This window comes from Onychostoma macrolepis, chromosome 18 (genome assembly GCF_012432095.1).
Source record: "Onychostoma macrolepis isolate SWU-2019 chromosome 18, ASM1243209v1, whole genome shotgun sequence".
In the NCBI taxonomy this organism is placed as follows: domain Eukaryota; kingdom Metazoa; phylum Chordata; class Actinopteri; order Cypriniformes; family Cyprinidae; genus Onychostoma; species Onychostoma macrolepis.
The window spans coordinates 13,044,401-13,063,662 of NC_081172.1; the positions used below are offsets into that span (position 1 = coordinate 13,044,401).

Here is a 19,262-nt window from a genome sequence, read left to right on the forward strand (position 1 = left end):
TTGTTACCTGTATAAAAGACAACCTGTCCACAGAAGCAATCAGTCAATCAGATTCCAAACTCTCCACCATGGCCAAGACCAGAGAGCTGTCCAACGATGTCAGGGACAAGTTTGTAGACCTACACAAGGTTGGAATGGGCTACAAGACCATCGCCAGGCAGCTTGGTGAGAAGATGACAACAGTTGGTGCAATTATTCGCAAATGAAAGAATCACAAAATAACTGTCAACCTCCCTCGGACTGGGGCTCCATGCAAGATCTCACCTCGTGGAGTTTGATCATGAGAACGGTGAGGAATCAGCCCAGAACTACACGGGAGGATCTTGTCAATGAACTCAAGGCAGCTGGAACCATAGTCACCAAGAAAACAATTGGTAACACACTACACCGTGAAGGACTGAAATCCTGCAGCGCCCGCAAGGTCCCCCTGCTCAACAAAGCACATGTACAGCCCGTCTGAAGTTTGCCAATGAACATCTAAATGATTCAGAGGAGAACTGGGTGAAAGTGTTGTGGTCAGATGAGACCAAAATCAAGCTCTTTGGCATCAATCAACTCACCGTGTTTGGAGGAGGAGGAATGCTGCCTATGACCCCAAGAACACCATCACCACCGTCAAACATGGAGGTTGAAACATTATGCTTTGGGGGTGTTTTTCTGCTAAGGGGACAGGACAACTGCACCGCATCAAAGGGACGATGGACGGGGCCATGTGCCGTCAGGGCCAGGGCATTGAAAATGGGTTGTGGATGGGTATTCCAACATGACAATGACCCAAAACACACGGCCAAGGCAACAAAGGAGTGGCTCAAGAAGCAGCACATTAAGGTCCTGGAGTGGCCAAGCCAGTCTCCAAACCTTAATCCCATAGAAAATCTGTGGAGGGAGCTGAAGGTTCGAGTTGCCAAACGTCAGCCTCGAAACCTTAATGACTTGAAGAGGATCTGCAAAGAGGAGTGGGACAAAATCCCACCTGAGATGTGTGCAAACCTGGTGACCAACTACAAGAAACGTCTGACCTCTGTGATTGCCAACAAGGGTTTTGCCACCAAGTACTAAGTCATGTTTTGCGAAGGGGTCAAATACTTATTTCACTCATTAAAATGCAAATAAATTTATAACTTCAGAAAATTTTCTGGATTTTTTTGTTGTTATTCTGTCTCTCACTGTTCAAATAAACCTGCCATTAAAATTATAGACTGATCATTTCTTTGTCAGTGGGCAAATGTACAAAATCAGCAGGAAATCAAATAATTTTTTCTGCCACTGTACATCCGAGTGAAATGGATTTTCGAAAGCGAAAAGGAAATAATGTATTGTGGGGACTTGGTTGTATCCATTGGTTGTTGTAGAGCCAGATCAGTTTAATGAGTGTGTAGTCGATTGTAAGAAGGAGGCGGGGATTAAGCGGACTAAATGATTGGAGAAGTCCAGCATTCGTCACAGGAGAGAAGTCTGTCTGTTTCACTGGAAGGTTGAGTTGTAATTAGGGTTGTGCAGGTTAGTGTGACAACTGCTCCACAGTGTTTTTTTAGAGCACCACTACAGTGGGGTGGCAAAACACTTATTCGCGCATATTAATATGTACAATTTGCACTTTTTTTTAAGTATATGGCAAGTACAAAGCTTTATTTACAAAATAAATAATTGATTAGTAGCCAAATTTTACCTTGTGACCATGGAAACAAACAAAATTCTGCTCTGTTTTGTTGGCTGGTCTCTCAAATTGTTACAGAAAGCATTGTTAGCCTAACTTTTTTTTCATTTGCTAAATGTCAGTTTACACAACAAAGTGATTTGTTGACAAATTAGACATTACTGGTCACATTAGGGGTGTCAAAATAAATCGATCTCTGGAATCGATTCTGAGCTTAGTTTCTAACAGCAGATGGCGCTCTAGGCTAGTTTTTAACCGCACACTCAAATGCTCACAAATAAGAGCGTTTGTGCGTTCAACTGAGTAATTAAATGTACTTGCACCTCGGCTTTTATGATGCAAGATTCATGTAAAAAAAAAAAAAAAACTGTAAACATTCTTGTAATTCACTTCAACCTTTTTAACTCTATTAATGATTATTTTAAGTTCAAGTGGTATGTGGGTAAGGAACTGGACGCCAGAAGAGCACAGCTGTTTCTAAAGCACACAGTGCCATCAGCTGTTAAAAACTAAAAATCAGAATCGATTCAAGAGAGAATCGCGAAGCTTTTGGAAAATCACAGAATCGATCCACGAATCAATTTATCGTGACATTGTGCGCAAGAACTATTTTAAACAAAATATTTTATCTTATGGGTTTCAGTCTTTGGGCCAGATTTACTAAACAGCTTGCACTAGCGCAAACTGTCTTTTGGTGTTAAAATAGTACTGTCAGGATTAACTAAAGACACGCAGTGAAGAATTAGCCCTGAAAAGGGATGGACACAGTTACTTTTGCAACTTACCTTATTGAATATGCATTTGTAGGAGTTTCCCTTTCGATTGGTAAATTTTAGGGCTGGGATGATAAATCGATGCAGAATCAATTCCTGGATTGATTCGGAGATTTTCCGAATGCATCGCGATTCCTCTGGAATCAATTCTGAGCTTAGTTTTGAACAGCAGATGGCGCTGCATGCTGCATCAATTTATTGTCCCAGCCCTAGTAAATTTATGGGAGGAGAACATTTAAATGAATCACGCAATGCAGTTTACTAACCTTTGCGCTTGTCAAATTACTGGTATTTACGCCATTATTTAACACCCCCAAAAAAAGCATGTCTTAAAGTCGGCATGAAATCAAAATGGACTATATTTACTTTACTATCGCACATTGCTTGGTGTTAACAATTAATCCGTGCAAGTTAATCCGCTGAGAAAAATTGTTTGTTTTGGTAATCTTTAATCAAAATCTGAACATTTGCTTCCGCTCTGGAATGGCGTTCCTTTTTTGATGACGTCAATTTGACTGCTTGGGCAGAATATCCTTAAATACACCCCTCAGACCGTTAGGTTTCTATGAGTGAGAGACAGAGAGGAGGAGTGCTAAAATAAAAACCTGCCCTCTATTCAATATTCCGTTTCTGCTGGAAATACGTCACTACACTGAAATGAAGTCGGCAGCAACTTCCGGTTCACCCGGACTTTAAAGCAGGTGCTAATTTGTGCTGCTCTTGGTAGATTGCATTGGTCATTATGGAGATGAGATGTTGCGTCTGTGTTCTTAAATGTGCACCTTGTCAGTAAATTACCCGCAGAATTTTCCCCTCCCATCGGCACTTTTTTGGAATTGCGCTCTCACACTAATTTGCCCTGTTGTCTCTCGACTAGTGGTCAACCAATATGTGTTTTTCAGGGCCGATACAGATTATTACAGATCAAGTAGACCAATAACCGAAATTTTGAACCAATACATATGTCTGGTGTAAAAATGAAAAACTATTTCAAAATTAAGAATAACAAAGGCCATGACAAAAACTTTCTTTAAATGCATTTAAATTGAAAATGGCCGATATGGATAACCATAAAAATGCTTAATATCGGTACCGATAATCGATCAACCCCTACGCTCAACACATACAAAATTATAACAGTTTGTGCTTGTTAGACAAGGTAAGTCATGTCAAGTTAATATGTACGGTATGTAAATCAAACATATTTTTTTGGGGAAACGCAATTAAACTTAACTTAGATACTAAATTTATATTGCTTTCCATGTAGAGGGATAAGGGCTGTATTGTTTCTATTTTAATGCACTTTTAAAGTTTATCATTATAGAAAATCTCGTTAAATCACTGTTTGTACATTGTGAATACATTGAATGTATATAGGATGCTGGAGGGGCGTGAAATATGATCTGGATATTTTTTGACAGTCAGTCACTGACAAAATCGTTCTATATTATGTTTGTTTCTTGTTTTGAATTCAAAATACCTATGTGATTTTTCTTAACCAGTTTAAAAACATTTACCTGAAATAAGAACACTGTTTAAAGCACTTGAGTGACCTTACATGTCGTTGGGTTATTAAGTATAATGAGTATAAGATTGTGCATGTAAACGCTCACAGATTTTTATGAGATTCACTCTTATCAAGACTGAAAATGAGTTGGTTATGTGTCCTAAAGGGATTATTCTCTCTCCCTTTACAAAATGAGAAAAATGAGGCATGTAAATAAAACAGTGCCAATACAGAACATACCATAATGAAATGATGTCCTACACTGGATTAGAGCAGCGCTGTAAGATGCAGCAGACCTATGATTATGCACTGCAGAGGAGGACTTTGTATGAAAGCCATTTGTGTATTGTGCATTAAACATGTTTGGCAGAGAAATAGAGGGAGGGACAGACAGACAAGCAACTAAAGAAGGAGAGAATCACCCAGGGTCCACTTGCTGTTCTGTGCTCCTAGAATGGTGTGGTCATGGCATGATGTATAAATAGATTGAGTGTGTGAGCAAGGGGCGGAGAGGAGCGTGCACACGTATGTGCATTTATAGATTGTGTGTGTGTGTGTTGAGAGACTTGGGGATTTGCACATACAGGGTCGTCTGCCTTTACTCTGGTTGTATGAGCCGTGGATATAAATAGATTTTGTGTGTGTTCCTGATTATGAATGCTTGTCTGGGTTTGGCAGACAAACCTATTGTGACTTCCTAGCAGAACTTGGAAAGCTAAAAATAAGTGATTAATATTATTACAGTAATCAGAGATGATGATATTGAAGAATACATTTGCTTGGTATGCCTTTTTTTGTTTTTTTAAAAACACATACACTGTGACCGGGTCCTGCAGTTAAACTTCAGGTAAGGGGGTTATGTTACAGTTCTGGGGCACACAAACACAAAGATACGCCGAAATGTCCATATACGTGCACACGGACGAGTTAAACATGAGACTCTGGAAGTGCAGTGAAGTTGAATGAATGATTGGCTCAGGAGGAAGGCCTGGCCTCGCAGAATCTAATACTGTGTGTCCATTAATGCTGGCAGGTGTTACAACCTGCAGGAAACTGGATTAGGAGATTGGAGCACATTGCTATGGTACATGGAGGCTTAGATGACAATGACACTCACCAACTTCCTTTCTCACACTTGTATTGAGAAGAATTGAAGCTATAGCATGTATTTGAGGTTAACTTTAAAGACAACATTAAATGGGATTCAATTTCAGTTTGACTTGTTGAGTGAAGCAGTATAAGAATTTATTCAACCATCAGGTAGGCTATAATCATGAAAGTGGGCTTGCCAGATGGACCTTTGCATTTGAAGGGGCGGAGCTAAACAAAGGGCTTGATGATGTCAGCAGAGTCAGCAAAGTCGTTTTAGAAGACGTTAAAACGTTTTTTTTTTTCTTTCTCTGAGGTAGGCACTGATTAATAATTTACATTTAGACTAAAAAAGTCTCTTAAAAAGTAAACAGTCATATTGTTTTCATGTTGACTTTATAGAACTGGGAATTTTTTAAAGGTGCGGTATATAATTGCTGCCCTCTAACCGCACTAAATGGAAATGCAAAAATTATTCCTTCCAAACTGGTTTCCCAAACACTCCTCATCTACAAACACACTGTAGACAGGGAGCGTGCTCACAAACAGGTAGTCCCACCACAAACCCGTGCTATTGGTTGAGCCGAAAGTTGACATGTCGAACCAATCAAATAAACAGAGCAATGTTTTATTGCCACACTGTTTGCACTCTTTGGGAATACAGCCTCAGCTTAATTATAGATGTCTCTGCGCATCAAAATGGGTTAGGAGAGAGTATTTCAACATTTAAAAAGATTTATTTAAAGGCATAGTTCACTCAAAAAGGAAAATTCTGACATTATTTACTCACCGTCATCCAAACCTGAATGACTTTCTCTCCTCAGTGGAACATTAACCAAACAGTTTTCGTAACCTTTAACTTCCATTGTATTGACAGTAGACACTTTTCGGTAACACTTTACAATAAGGTTCATTAGTTAACGTTACTTGGCAACATTAGTTAACATGAACTAAGAATGAACAATACTTCCACAGCATTTATTCATCTTAGTTAATGATAATTTACTAATGCATTATTAAAATCTCAAGTTGTGTTTGTTAACATTAGTTAATGCACTGTGAACTAACATGAACAATGATTAACTAACGTTAACAAAGATGAATAAATAGTATAATAAATGTATTGATCATTGTTTGTTCATGTTAGTTAATACATTAACTAATGTTAACAAATGACACCTTATTGTAAAGTGTTGCCCATTTCTCAAACTATGTTATTTTATGTCTGGCAGAAGGAAGAAATTCACACAGGTTTAAAACAACATGAGGGTGGGTAAATGATGACTGAATTGTAATTTTGAGGTGGACTAACATTGTTTTTCTTTGCTGCTTTTGAAAGCAGTAGAACCTGTCTCATGTTGGTGATGGTCTGGAGAACTGTGAGAATGAGAGTTAGAAGGAAGCCCAGTATAGTTGGTTTTGGGTTCACCTGACCCCTATTGGACATGTTTCTTGTAGGTTGTTTACATAAGCATTTAAAAACAGTTAGAGCCTGTCGTCATCAACCTTCGTGACCTATCCTTAGCTGTGTATGTGCCCTCAAAAACTTCTCTGAACCTCGTTGTTATTTAGGTGGACAGTCATCTACTATACCAGAGGGTGTGTTTAGTCAGTGACTCATTTCCCTCAATGTTTCCGTCTTGCTTTAGGCCACGGAAAAAACCACAAAGATGCAGCGTCTGTACGGGCCACCCACCCTATCCCTGCCGCTTGTGGCATCTACTACTTTGAGGTGAAGATCGTAAGCAAAGGAAGGGATGGGTAAGTGCAAACAGCTTCTGGTTGGTAGCATTTCTACACAGTGTTTTACTGAGATATGTATGTCATTTGGAAAGTTACGTCACTGATCAAATTTAAAGACGAGGTGTCTGATTTATTAATCTGTTTTACATATAGTGGGGTTCAAAATCCTGAGAGCGCATTGAAAATCTTAGGACTTTGAAAAGACAACGATAAAATGAATGAGTAATATTTAATATTCTGCACTGTTCTAGATCACCAAGTAAAATGGTGACATTGGTCATATGACTACTTGTACAGATGTCCTTGCTTTCACTGAAGTAGAAATCAAATCATGCTGGAAAACATGATCATTTAAGTTTTACACAAACTTGTGGAGTTCATGTAGCTATCAATAAAGCAAAATGACAAACTGAAATGAATGTAAAGAATTCTCGCAGTGTCAGAATGGTAATTGCTGTGAGACACTGACCTTGCGTCATTGCTTGAGTCACTAGTTGGTAAGTATTTGTCATGCCTTCAGTTTGAAGATGTCATTGTCCAAAAATAAATGGAAAATTGTTCCACCCTTTCCTGTCACCACTTTGCAATATGATTACTAAATGTATTCCTGCTGGATCACTCATGTTCTAGGCCATCTAACTGAAACTTACAGGTCGTGCCTAAAACTGTTGAAAAGTGCAGAGTCATCCTTTAGTCACTGTGGTCCCAGCCTGTGAAACTCTCTCTCAGACTCACTTAGCACTTTTAAAAAGTATCCCAAAATACCTTATACTCAGTTTAGTCACCAATTTAATTATTTCAGTTCAATGAATTTGATTGTGCTCTTAGGCTATTTTATTAGGGTGCAGTCACATTTACTATTATTTGGTGAATTTTCATGGGCAAAATTTTGTGTGATGGTGAAAGATTTCCCCACACAGATTTCACAGCAGGCTCAAGTTGGTTTATTGTCAATAGTGTAAAGCACAGCTCACACAAAAGACAGTTCTCATTGGTTTAAAAGTGAACTGTGACCTCGCTACACTATTGACAATAGACCCTGGACCCTTTTTTGCCCACAAAACTTTGCAGAAATCAGAAGCATAGTGTATGGTTCGATGCAGTTTCATTGTGTATCAGAGGCCTTATTTTTAGTAAAGCTAACATTTGTCCTCTTTCATTGGTGTTTGCAGGTACATGGGAATTGGACTGTCTGCCCAGGGGGTCAACATGAACAGACTGCCTGGTGAGTGTATGTGTGTGTTTGTGCTTGTATTTACACTGAAGGGATGAGCTGTTCACCATGGGTCTGTGGGTGACAAAAGAGAGGGTGAGGTTCTGTAGCCCACACAAAAGGCGATTTAAAAAGTAACTTTATTTAGTTACTTATTAAGTGTGTTTAAGTAAAAAAGAAATGGTGTTTATAACCCATTTTTAATTCTGGCAGAGCATTGGAGAATAAAGTAGGGAGGGACTTGAAACTTGATTTCATCCATTGGGAATGATTGGATTGTGAAAAGTGGGCGTTACATGCCAGATTGGAGCCAGGCGATTGGAGAGAGCCAAAAAGGAAAGTTGTTTAAGAAGAAGAGCTTTGAAGATTAAAAGAGAAGTTATTACATTTTGATTAAAGATTATAAAGACAGTTTTTTTTTTTTTGCAGTAGCATGCACTGATGAATCCTTTCATGAAAAGGCCAACGCTGAGTTTACGATTCACTTTTGGTTATAGTCTTGTAGCCTAAGACCATTTGTCTTCTGCTTTTTTCCGTCTTACACTTTTTAATATCTTTGTATCACAGCAAGACTGTAATTCAGGCCGGGAACAGGCCTCAACATGTCCTGAGAAACACTAGCTGTGGAAATGACCTTGCAAATGCAGACATCTCAGGGTTTTTCTTTCTGTGCACCTCAATCTCAGGAAATAACTTTGTGATGTGTTTTTTTTTCTCTCATGAGTCCTCAAAGGAAAGGAGAGGAAGGAGAGGAGACCTAGATCTCATTATTGGTTTTCCTCAATGGATTTTACCTGGCATCCAGAATGTTCCGAGATCACAAAGCCTTGTCATAATTATTCATAGCTAAAAGCTAAAATTAATCAGAGAAAATCTTTTCATTCTCGCAAAGAATCCATTCACACACTAGAGGACATCAAGCCGCTACTGGACCAGTTCATTTAAATGACATACTGCAATGAAAAATGACACAATAACCAAACATAATCCAGTTTGATTGCAAAAACCAAATGTGCTTGCATTATTATAATGAAGGATGTTAAATAGAAAATATGACTGAATATTTTGACTATAGCATGTGGAGCACACTCCTATACACAATATTTGGAATTTGAAAAATGTTTGCTGCTTTATCCTATCAGTTTGTACACATATGATTTGATAATGCAAAGTTAATCTGACTAAATTTAAAAGTCATTTAATAGTAAGACATGCAATTTTCAAATAACACTGAATTTAACAGGTGGTGTGAATAAGTTAAGTTGACACTAATTAAGACAATAATGAATTTAGTAACCTGTTTCAAAGGATATTCAAATACATTCAGAGTGTGAATCACATCTTATTGTAGAAACATAACATGTTGTATTAGCTCTCTCTTTTATATGTAAAAAGTCAAGTATTTTCAGCAGTCTTCAGTGTAACATGATCCTTCAGAAATCATTCAAATTTGCAGATTTTTTATTATTATCGATGTTGAAAACAGTTGTGATGATTAATATTTTTTGTGGAACCATCATGCATTTTTTTTCAGGATTCTTTGATAAAGAACAACAATTTATTTGAAATAGAAATTGACCCTAGACTCAACGTTTATTAGATAAGAGCATAAGAGAAAGGCCTATATGCAGAAATAGAGAGAGGAGTTCTGTGCACAGTTGGGTTCATGTCACTCTCCTGTGACCTCTCTGACCAATCAAGTGACTTTGTCGATTGCTTGTTAGCTTCTATACTGTGCCTGAGGCCTTTGAAACGCTTCGGAGCAATCTAACCAATTCGGCATGTGCATGCTGACTACAACTTATGTGTTTATTGACCTCTGTGCTCTCTTCATGAACCACTCTTTGTCTCCGAGTGCTTTGGAATATAGTGGAATGTAGACAAACGCATGTAGGGTGGCCAGTGTATTTTCTGGTGTGTTTAGTGCCTACAGCCAACAGCATGATATTCTTTCTCTGGTTGTATGTGCTTCCTTGACTAGAGCTGGGATGCTGTAATATATGTTAAGTTCAGGTTGCTGGATTAGTGCTAGAGTTCATGCTGACAAATTCGTGTTTCTTTTAGGTTTGATGTTACATTTTTGGTATTTTGTAATTGTGTGTTATAGAATAAAGCTGGTTTATTGGAAAGAATTAGATGTTAAAGCTGATCCCCCCCCCCCCCAAAGTAATTTAATATAGTACATAAGTAATAAAATATAATATATAAATATAACATAATTCATAATATAATGTAATTAATGCTATAAGTATAAATAATACAAATAAATATAATAATATTGTTATATTATTTTATACAGGTGTATGTGTGTGTGTGTATACACACACACACACGCACACACACAGACATTTTATAAAATGTTATGCTATATTTATTGCAAATATTTTTATAACATTTATGTATAAATGTTATTTTACATACACACACACACACACACACACACATATCTAAACTAACATTATGTTAGTTTCTAATGTCTTTAATCTCTATTTTTTCCTATTTAGTTCACTTGCTGTTTGCAATTAACAAACTATCCCATGATTCCAAAACAAAACATTTATATCAGTTGAAGTCACTGTAGTTTCTTATGAGTAGGTGTGATGCATTGGCACAATGTATATTTGCATGTGTGGGTATGTGTGCAATTTGAGTGTAATGGTTTTACGCGCCCTGCTGACCTCTGTGTCTCTGATCCCATACTGGAGTTCTGCCCATTTCATTAGCATGACGGGAACACTGAGCTCTGCTTTAGGAGTAATATCCCTGCCCGCACTGCTCTGCAGATTAATCTAATACCACACAAGCCCACAACAGCCACCACTTTACTTCTTTTTTTCATTCGTTTTGCATCTGTTCAGTCTGTCATTCACAGAATGCACTTGTTTACTCCGTTTCACGTAGTGACTATAAATACATCTGGTAACACTTTTTGATAGTCCACTTTAGACATTCTACTAACAGTAAGTAACATTGCAACTACATGTCAACTAGCAGTCATTAGAGTATTAGTCGACTGTCTACTTAATGTCTTCTAACAACTTCTAACAATATCTTCTATACTTTGCAAGTATGTCAACTTATTCTACTAACCCTAAACCTACCCTACTGAGAGTTAATAGACATGTAGTTGCAAATTAATGAGAAGTAGTTGACATGTAGTTACAAAGTTACTTATAGTTAGTAGAATGTCTAAAGTGGACTATCGAAATAAAGTGTAACCATATAATTGCTTACACAATACCATTTTTATCATGTACTACTAATCACGATTGCCTGCCAGCATTCATTTTGAGTCAGATCGGCCTGGTCGGTGATGTAGACGGACTCCTCCTCTTGGTGGTTTGAGGCAGTGCGAGGTTTAATGAATTGTTCAAATGGTCTTGTAAAATTTAGCTGCCCACCGTACAAGCTTGCAGTGCTTGTTTCAGAACAGCCAAAAAGCCAACTTCTGCTTCACCAGGACCATCATCAAGCATTACAGTCAGGACCTAAGTGTGTTTTTGCTGTGGTCCACCCTTATAATTTCCCAAAGTCCTGCTGCCTATCCTGCAAGGGTCCACCACTTATTCTTTTCTGCACAATTATGGGAATGATGCTCATAATTTATGTAAGAAGCAGTATTTTATGATGCTGTAGACCAGATGGCATATCAAACGCTGCAGGCTTAGAATCGGCTTCGACTCATCCTGTGACTATCAGTACAGAGGCAGAAACAAGATTCCTTATTAGCAGGCAAAATCTGTGCCCTCATAGATCTCTACATAATGTCAACACCATTGTTGACATCCCATGCATATTTGATTATTGTATACTTTGGCTAATTTACTTGTGCTCTCAGCTTCCAATAAGAGTAGTGTCATTGCGGTCTAAAACAGTTTAGGATGTTTATACAGAATTCCACAGATTTCCTTCTAAAATCAGTGCAGGAAATGTAGCTTTTGAATCCAGGTGATTCCCGTTTTAATTATTGTATTTCTCTCTCTCTCACCTCAGGTTGGGACAAGCACTCCTATGGTTACCATGGTGACGACGGACACTCCTTTTGCTCCTCAGGGACTGGCCAACCGTATGGCCCAACTTTCACAACGGGCGACGTCATTGGCTGCTGCGTGAACCTCATCAATAATACATGCTTTTACACCAAGAACGGGCACAGTTTAGGTAATAATTTAATTAAATATTATTTAAGCATAAATGTTATCAATGCTTAAATCATTAGAAATCAGTTTTGGGGCTCAAGTTGAAGTATTTTATGTTATTCTTATGTAATCTCAGAATACACAATACTAAGCAGTTCTGATTTTTTTATTTTTATTTTTCCTCCAGGTGTGGCTTTCACAGATCTCCCAGTAAGTAAAGCACACAGACCTCAAACAGTGTAATCTAAAACTCAAATTATTAAAAATAGTTTTTTGAATCTAAAAAATTATTTTTACATAAATATTAGATGAAAGGCTTAAGAAAACCTAAATGAAAATTGGTTATCTTAGCAACTAAAACAAATAAAAATAAAGCTAAATGAAAATATAAAAAAACTAATGACAAAAGTGCACAACAAAATTAAATAGACTAAAAATTAACTAGAGATAATGTATACTGTTATATAGATAATACTAAAATGAATAAAGAAGACTGGGACCATTTTATTTGAAAATGTTTGCATTAAAAATAGTCTCAGGCATTTGGATGTAACTTTATGCTTATATTGTCTCTTCATCATGTTACTTTTTTCACATCAAGGCCTCCATCAGACCTGTATCTCTGTGTTAGCTTGTACTGCCCAACTTTGGATCTTTGCATTGCAGCAGTTCTCATGTTACGCCCCCCCTAGGATGAATTGCTTGTATTGTAGCATTCCTCATTTGTAAGTCACTCTGTGTCTGCTAAGTGAATACCTTTAACGGTGGATTGATAACGTGTTGTAGGCTAGTCATGAGCTCAAATGAGGATTTCTGCTTCTGTATGGAGCTTCACTTAAGGCCTTGCCAGTTAAGGTGTGACTGAAGAATTCCCTGTGCTGTGAATTACTGAGGGAGTATGTGTAGACCTTCTGAACAGACTCTCAGCTCTCTCTTTTTGTCTGTCTCTCATTTCAGCCTAACCTGTACCCCACAGTAGGGCTACAGACTCCAGGAGAGATAGTAGATGCTAATTTTGGCCAACAGCCTTTTGTGTTTGACATTGAGGACTACATGAGCGAATGGAGGGCCAAGATCCACAGCATGATCGCCCGCTTCCCCATCGGAGAAAGACTGGGAGACTGGCAGGCGGTTCTGCAGAAGTGAGCATCCAGTCACCTTATAATAAATTCAGCAGTCGCAAAATTGATAGAAACATCTACTTCATGTTACGCTGCTAATCAGCCCTGCTTTGTGGCTAATTTGTGATTCATAAAGTTTCTTCTCCTCATATCTGTAGTATGGTGTCCAGCTACCTAGTGCATCATGGGTATTGTGCCACAGCAATGGCCTTTGCCAGAGCCACAGAGACCATGATCCAAGAGGACCAAACCTCAATAAAAAACAGACAGAGTGAGTACAAAGTCAACTAGTTTAGCTAAAAATAAATGGAAATGAATAAATGGATAATTATGTGTGATTTGAATATGTGGCAGAATTAATAAGTTAAACGGATCTTCTCACGTCGTTTGTGGTTTGGGAATAGGAAAATATAACTGTTATGAGGAACTTAACGTTTTACGGAATAAGCAAAACCATTGCTTTTTTTGGATGATGGGTTATGAATATTTTATCAGTTTCTCAGTAAGAGTTATAGTAAAGCATCTTTGATTTAAGCTGTAATGAACACACTGCATATTTAATGTTACCATAATTGGGTATCTGACACTGGCCACAACTGAGTGAATTTAATAAATCTTGATGAAAGCAGCTTGAGATGATGAGATGAATTAAATGAAATATGTAATTTTGCTCACAAAGAAAGGCAGAGACTATAGGAGTATACTTTAATGCTGAAAGTTGGTATTATCATGAGTAATCAAAAGTTCTGTGATCTTCTCAGATAAAAGAGCTCATTGTACAATAAAAGTATGCTGTAGCTTTGAAAACTTAAAACTTCTTTGCAAAAAGAATATGTTCTGAAACTAAGCTTCAAAAGTGACTCCCTTGGATTTCAATCCGAATCCTTACAGGTAATAAGTAGAAAGTATTGATTATATAGGCCTAATTCCTAAACAAAATAAGTAGAACAAAAAAAGTGTAAACTGTTCTTCTAACCTTGTGCTTTTTCTGGTGTGTGTAGCACCTACGGCTCTGCATATCTTACCTGAATGATCCCAATAATAGAAATGAAATGAATGAGTTATTACTTTCAGAAAATATGCAAACAAAAGTAACACAAAGCCAAAACCTGGACATCTGACGCTATTTAGAAAAAAAAAAAAGGATGTTAGGGTCACCTTATTTTAAAGGACCCTATTCTTAACTGTCAAGAGCTGCATATTTCACTATACGTTATTATGCCAGCCTGTCACAATGGGATTCAAGCTTTGCAAAGAGGCTGTTACAGATAAATGGAGCATTTAAAAACTATATTGGCAGCAAACCCTTGTATTTAAGCGTCATTTATCATTTTACCTGTGAAGAGGGCATTTACATAGAAGTCTTAAAAGCACAAGAGTAATAAAACACCTGTTTAAAAGGGTCAGAGACTAGGAAAATGGTCATAAAACTAAATTATGAATGCTCAAAACACTTTACTAACATTGTAAGTGGACCTTAGGGAGAACTATTGAGTGATTTAAAAAATGTATGATATGACCACTTTATCAAAACAAGAGCAAAACATACTAGTGGTTTCTTCTTTGTGCTTGCAGGAATACAGAAGCTTGTATTGGCAGGACGTGTTGGAGAAGCCATTGACGCAACACAGCAGTTGTACCCCGGACTCCTAGAACACAACCCCAATTTACTCTTCATGTTGAAGTGAGTACTGTATGTCTACCAGCCTCTGAGAACCATGTGTGTGTCTTTTTGTTTGGAATGGATCAAGAGGAATTGCTTAAATCCTGAAACAAGGAGGAAAAATGTGCTCTCTTTTCTGGGGATCAGTAGAGCTCAGTTGTATTTGAACTTCCAAAGCTTTTTGGAGTTTCATAGTACAAACGTACTCAGAAAACATGTAGCCTGAGATTAGGGCAGTCTTTAACTCTGTTATACATAATGAAGGTTTCTAAAGTGCCCTATGGTCATTCTGACGAATAGGCCTATATTTTGTTACTTGTCTTTATAGAAAAAAAACACACACAAGGTGAAAAGAGGGTCATGGTTGCTTTGGACTGAGCTGCTTCTGATATGATTAGTCATACTATTGCATAAGGTTGAATATGAACTGCCTTTGAACTAACTTTTTACTAATGCTTACAAGTCATACAGCAGAGATGGATGGCCATGGAAGGCCATGCTTCCAAATATTTATCTTGCTTGAGAGGTTTTTGTGGGAACAATGACTTATGACTTTTAAATTGCATGCAATTAGAAGATCCACCTACTAAAATTATTGGATGCAAATACTAGCTGAAGTTAACAAAATGGAAAGGTTCGCATAGCTGCTTTCACTTAAAAAAATAAAAGTTATTGAGAGTAAATGGGGAAAATGGTTAGTTTTTGTTTTGGCTGACAGAGATGGGAGTGCACAAATGTCACAGTTAAAGGGGTGGTTGATTGCGATTTCACTTTTTTAACGTTAGTTAGTGCGCATTGTTGCTGTTTGAGCATAAACAATATCTACAAAGTTGAGGTGCTGAAAGTTCAATACAAACAGAGATATTGTCTTTTAAAATTCTGTCTGTTTAATGCCTACAAAAACGACTCGACTTACTTCCCGGATCCGTTACGTCACGAACCCAGATAAACCCGCCCCCAGGAACATGTAACGAAGGGGGCGAGGCCATGTTGGTGCTGCTTTAGAGAAGAGGAAGAGAAAACTAGGAGTGCACGTAAAAATCTATTCGTATATGAATCGCGATTCTGTCTTCTAACGATTCTAATGGATTCACAAGTTTCAAAATCATATGTTCTAAAACAGCGGTTCTTAATACTGTTAATCGCATCTCCCTGCTATGCACACGTTCTGCTCTGCATCTCTCTCTCTCTCTCTCTCTCTCTCTCTCTCCTTCATATCATCAGCTCAGTGAATACACTTATTTTCACATACTGTAGCTATGAGAAGCGTTATACATGGACGCGCGTGCGATTGCCATACTGTATTAAAGATTTAATCAGAATAAAACCGTATATTAAAAGCTAACATAGTAGCATTTACAAATAACAGCGTATCTAAAAGTGTGAGACGACAACAACAAACAAAAAACTTAGGCCTATCATTAAGAGCCGTGCTTGCACAGGTTCTGCTCGATCTACTTCACTAATATCCTCTGGATCTCAATCGGGCTCAAATTGATAAGCAATATAGACCACGCCATTGTTTACAATACAACCGGAGCACATGCTGCTGAGCTGAGGGGCGTGACGTTTAGATGCGCACTGAAGCGGTTTAGCCAATCACAACACACTGGGCCAGCTAACCAATCAGAGCCCATAGCGTATTTCTGAGGGAGGGGCTTCATAAAAACAGGAAATGTTCAGCTCGTTTAGGGGAGAAGAGAGAGCGGTGTGGAATAAAGGTAAATTATGTGAAAAATAATGCGTTTTTAAAAAAATTAAGCATTAAAACGTTAGACTGCACCCCATAAACACAATCAAGCCTAGAAAAAAAAAACAGTCAACCACCCCTTTAAAGACATTGATATTGTTACAAAAATATATATATAAATATATTTCAAACAAATGCGGTTCTTTTGAACATTAAAAAAAAAAAATTCAATGTATTCAAAAAAGCAATGTATCACAGTTTCTACAAAAATATCAAGCAGCAGCTGTTTTAGCATTGATAAAAATAAGAAATGTTTCTTTTTCAGCAGAATAAAATGATACAAAATTATTTCTGATGGATCATGTGACACTGAAGACTGTAGTAGAGGTCTGCGCAGAATCTCACATTTAAATTTCCTCTACTAAAAGAAAGAGAGATAAACGTAAAAAAAAAACGTGAAGTCTGCACAAAATTGTATTTGTTATTTTATTCGTCTTGTCAAGAGTCTTGAATTTATTGACAGAAAAATGTTAAACGAATTTTGTGTCTTAAGACATAAAATTAGTTTAACATTTTGCTGCCAACACAGTAGGAAAAAAAGTGTATTTTTATTCGTCTTGTCAGGATACAATTCGTTTAACATTTACAACACAATAGGAAAAAGTGTCGCAGAGAAAAATAAATAAATAAATACGACACCTGTCATTTAAAATTATAGGCTAAGCAATATATAAACAAAACCGATTTGAACGTTATTCAAGGACAGCGTATCCTCACTTTGCTCCATCCTTATTCTGCTCTGTCACTCATTGACAACCTGCCTGTTCTGTCACCACCGATAGACTACAACCTGCTCTGAGGACCGTTATGCACATGCTGCGCGCACAGACCCCGCAAATGAAACACGTGACGCAGAGAGCACTGGCATAACAGTCCTGAGTGCAGGCTATACCAGTGGTCAATGAGAATAAAGTGCAGATATGCTGTTCTGAAAGGAACGTCGGGAACAGGATATTGTTAAACCGCCCGCTTCCGTTAAAATTACACCAGAGTTACCGACCACTACCGCGTTTTCTTCGGGAATTTAATCCTGCATCGCAAGAAATCTGGTTGGTTCCCGCGGGAGAGCCGCGGGAATGCAGACCTCTAGACTGTAGTAATGGCCAGGGATGGGCAGTATTTATGATGCATCTATTTCAAATATAAAGCAGGATTTTATCATCTGTATTTTATAGGGTTGATGAAAATGGCATCATATTTTGTATCAAAATACTTTAGTCTTTAGTCCGGGACAGGACAGGACGTGTGGCCAAGTATGGTGTCCCATACTCGGAATTTGTGCTCTGCATTTCACCCATCCAAGTGCACACACACAGCAGAGAGTAGTGCGCACACACAGCAGAGAGTAGTGAACACACACACCTGGAGCAGTGGAAAGCCATTTTTGCTGCGGCACCTTTGGGTCACAAGTCCGACTCTTTAACCATTAGGCCAAAACTGCCCCCTTGAAAATCTTGACAATCTTAAATACATTTTTGAACTCATTAAAAATGCTTCAAACTGTTAAATAAAAATATTTAATATTTAATTTAAGGGGTCCCTGGCTCCAAAAAGTTTGGAAAACCCCTCCTCTATACTTCTATGGCTCTCAATAGATTCAGTGGTTGGAGTTGGGTTAATACTCCTTGACAAGTTCTGTTGCTACTTTCTTATTACGTTTCTGGCTACATTTAAAATCAAAACATATTGATCATTTAATAATTGTTGAAATGCTAAAATTTTTGTTTTCAACTTCCAAATAGGTGTCCAATGATTGATAAATAAATATTTGATTGCTGAATATTGTACCCTAATTGAAGTAGCTGTTCAGTAGGATCGTGATTTTGCATACCATTGCATGAATGGCTGCCTGACACCTAATATATTATTATGTTTATGACTAACAATCAAATTATGAATTAGTTAGAAACTAGTTGCTATGAATACAGGTGCCATCAGTTGTCTTCTTATAAATGACTTGTTTGTCATTGAGTCAGTGTTGCTGATGCAAATATAGGCCCTACGTTACCAAACGCAGAGTAACTAAATTAGGATAAAATCATGAGTCATTCGCAAACTGTTAAACATTAAACTGTTTGTTACTTTTTTAAAACTAACCTTCATCTGGGAGATCACAGGGATATGTGATTATATGATCTGTTAACTGGTTGCATTGTCAGATTTGTTGCATGACTCGGGCAGAGAAAAGCTGTTGCTATCAGACATTGTTTACTTGTATTTTGTAGTTTATTTTGATGAACTTAAAATTAAGGTATTTGGTATTTTATTTGAAAATATATTTATTTTTATGTATCTTTGCCCAACCCTGGTAATGGCTGCTGAAAATTCAGCTTTGCCATCACAGGAATAAATTAAATTTTAAAATATAATAAAAGTTTAAACATTTTAATTTGTAATAATATTTTACAATATCACTGTTTATACTGCATTTTATGAAATAAATTAAGCCTTGGTGATCATAAGAGTAATTTTAAAAATCTTTTTTTTTTTAATCTTACCAACCCCCAATTTCTGATGTTCAAAATCTGTTATTGGACAAACCAGTAAAGCATTATGAATTATTCCTCATGTTGAGTGATTTCCGGCAACTATGTTCTTTGTTTCATT

The 19,262-nt window shown here is 37.4% G+C and overlaps 1 protein-coding gene across 3 annotated transcripts in view; it reads left to right on the top strand.

Annotated features, from left to right (window-relative positions):
- Positions 1 to 19,262, top strand: part of ranbp10 (RAN binding protein 10) — a 32,695-nt gene that overhangs the window by 7,237 nt on the left and 6,196 nt on the right. For 2 of the 3 annotated variants that reach the window (XM_058750986.1, XM_058750987.1), the window contains exons 2-8: positions 6,676 to 6,787; positions 7,942 to 7,994; positions 11,976 to 12,143; positions 12,309 to 12,331; positions 13,079 to 13,263; positions 13,401 to 13,513; positions 14,818 to 14,926. In XM_058750986.1, coding sequence (XP_058606969.1) covers positions 6,676 to 6,787; positions 7,942 to 7,994; positions 11,976 to 12,143; positions 12,309 to 12,331; positions 13,079 to 13,263; positions 13,401 to 13,513; positions 14,818 to 14,926 — 763 coding nt within the window. Of the gene's footprint in view, positions 1 to 13; positions 4,785 to 6,675; positions 6,788 to 7,941; positions 7,995 to 11,975; positions 12,144 to 12,308; positions 12,332 to 13,078; positions 13,264 to 13,400; positions 13,514 to 14,817; positions 14,927 to 19,262 lie in introns of those variants that run through there. The other variant, XM_058750988.1, reaches the window with a different exon arrangement.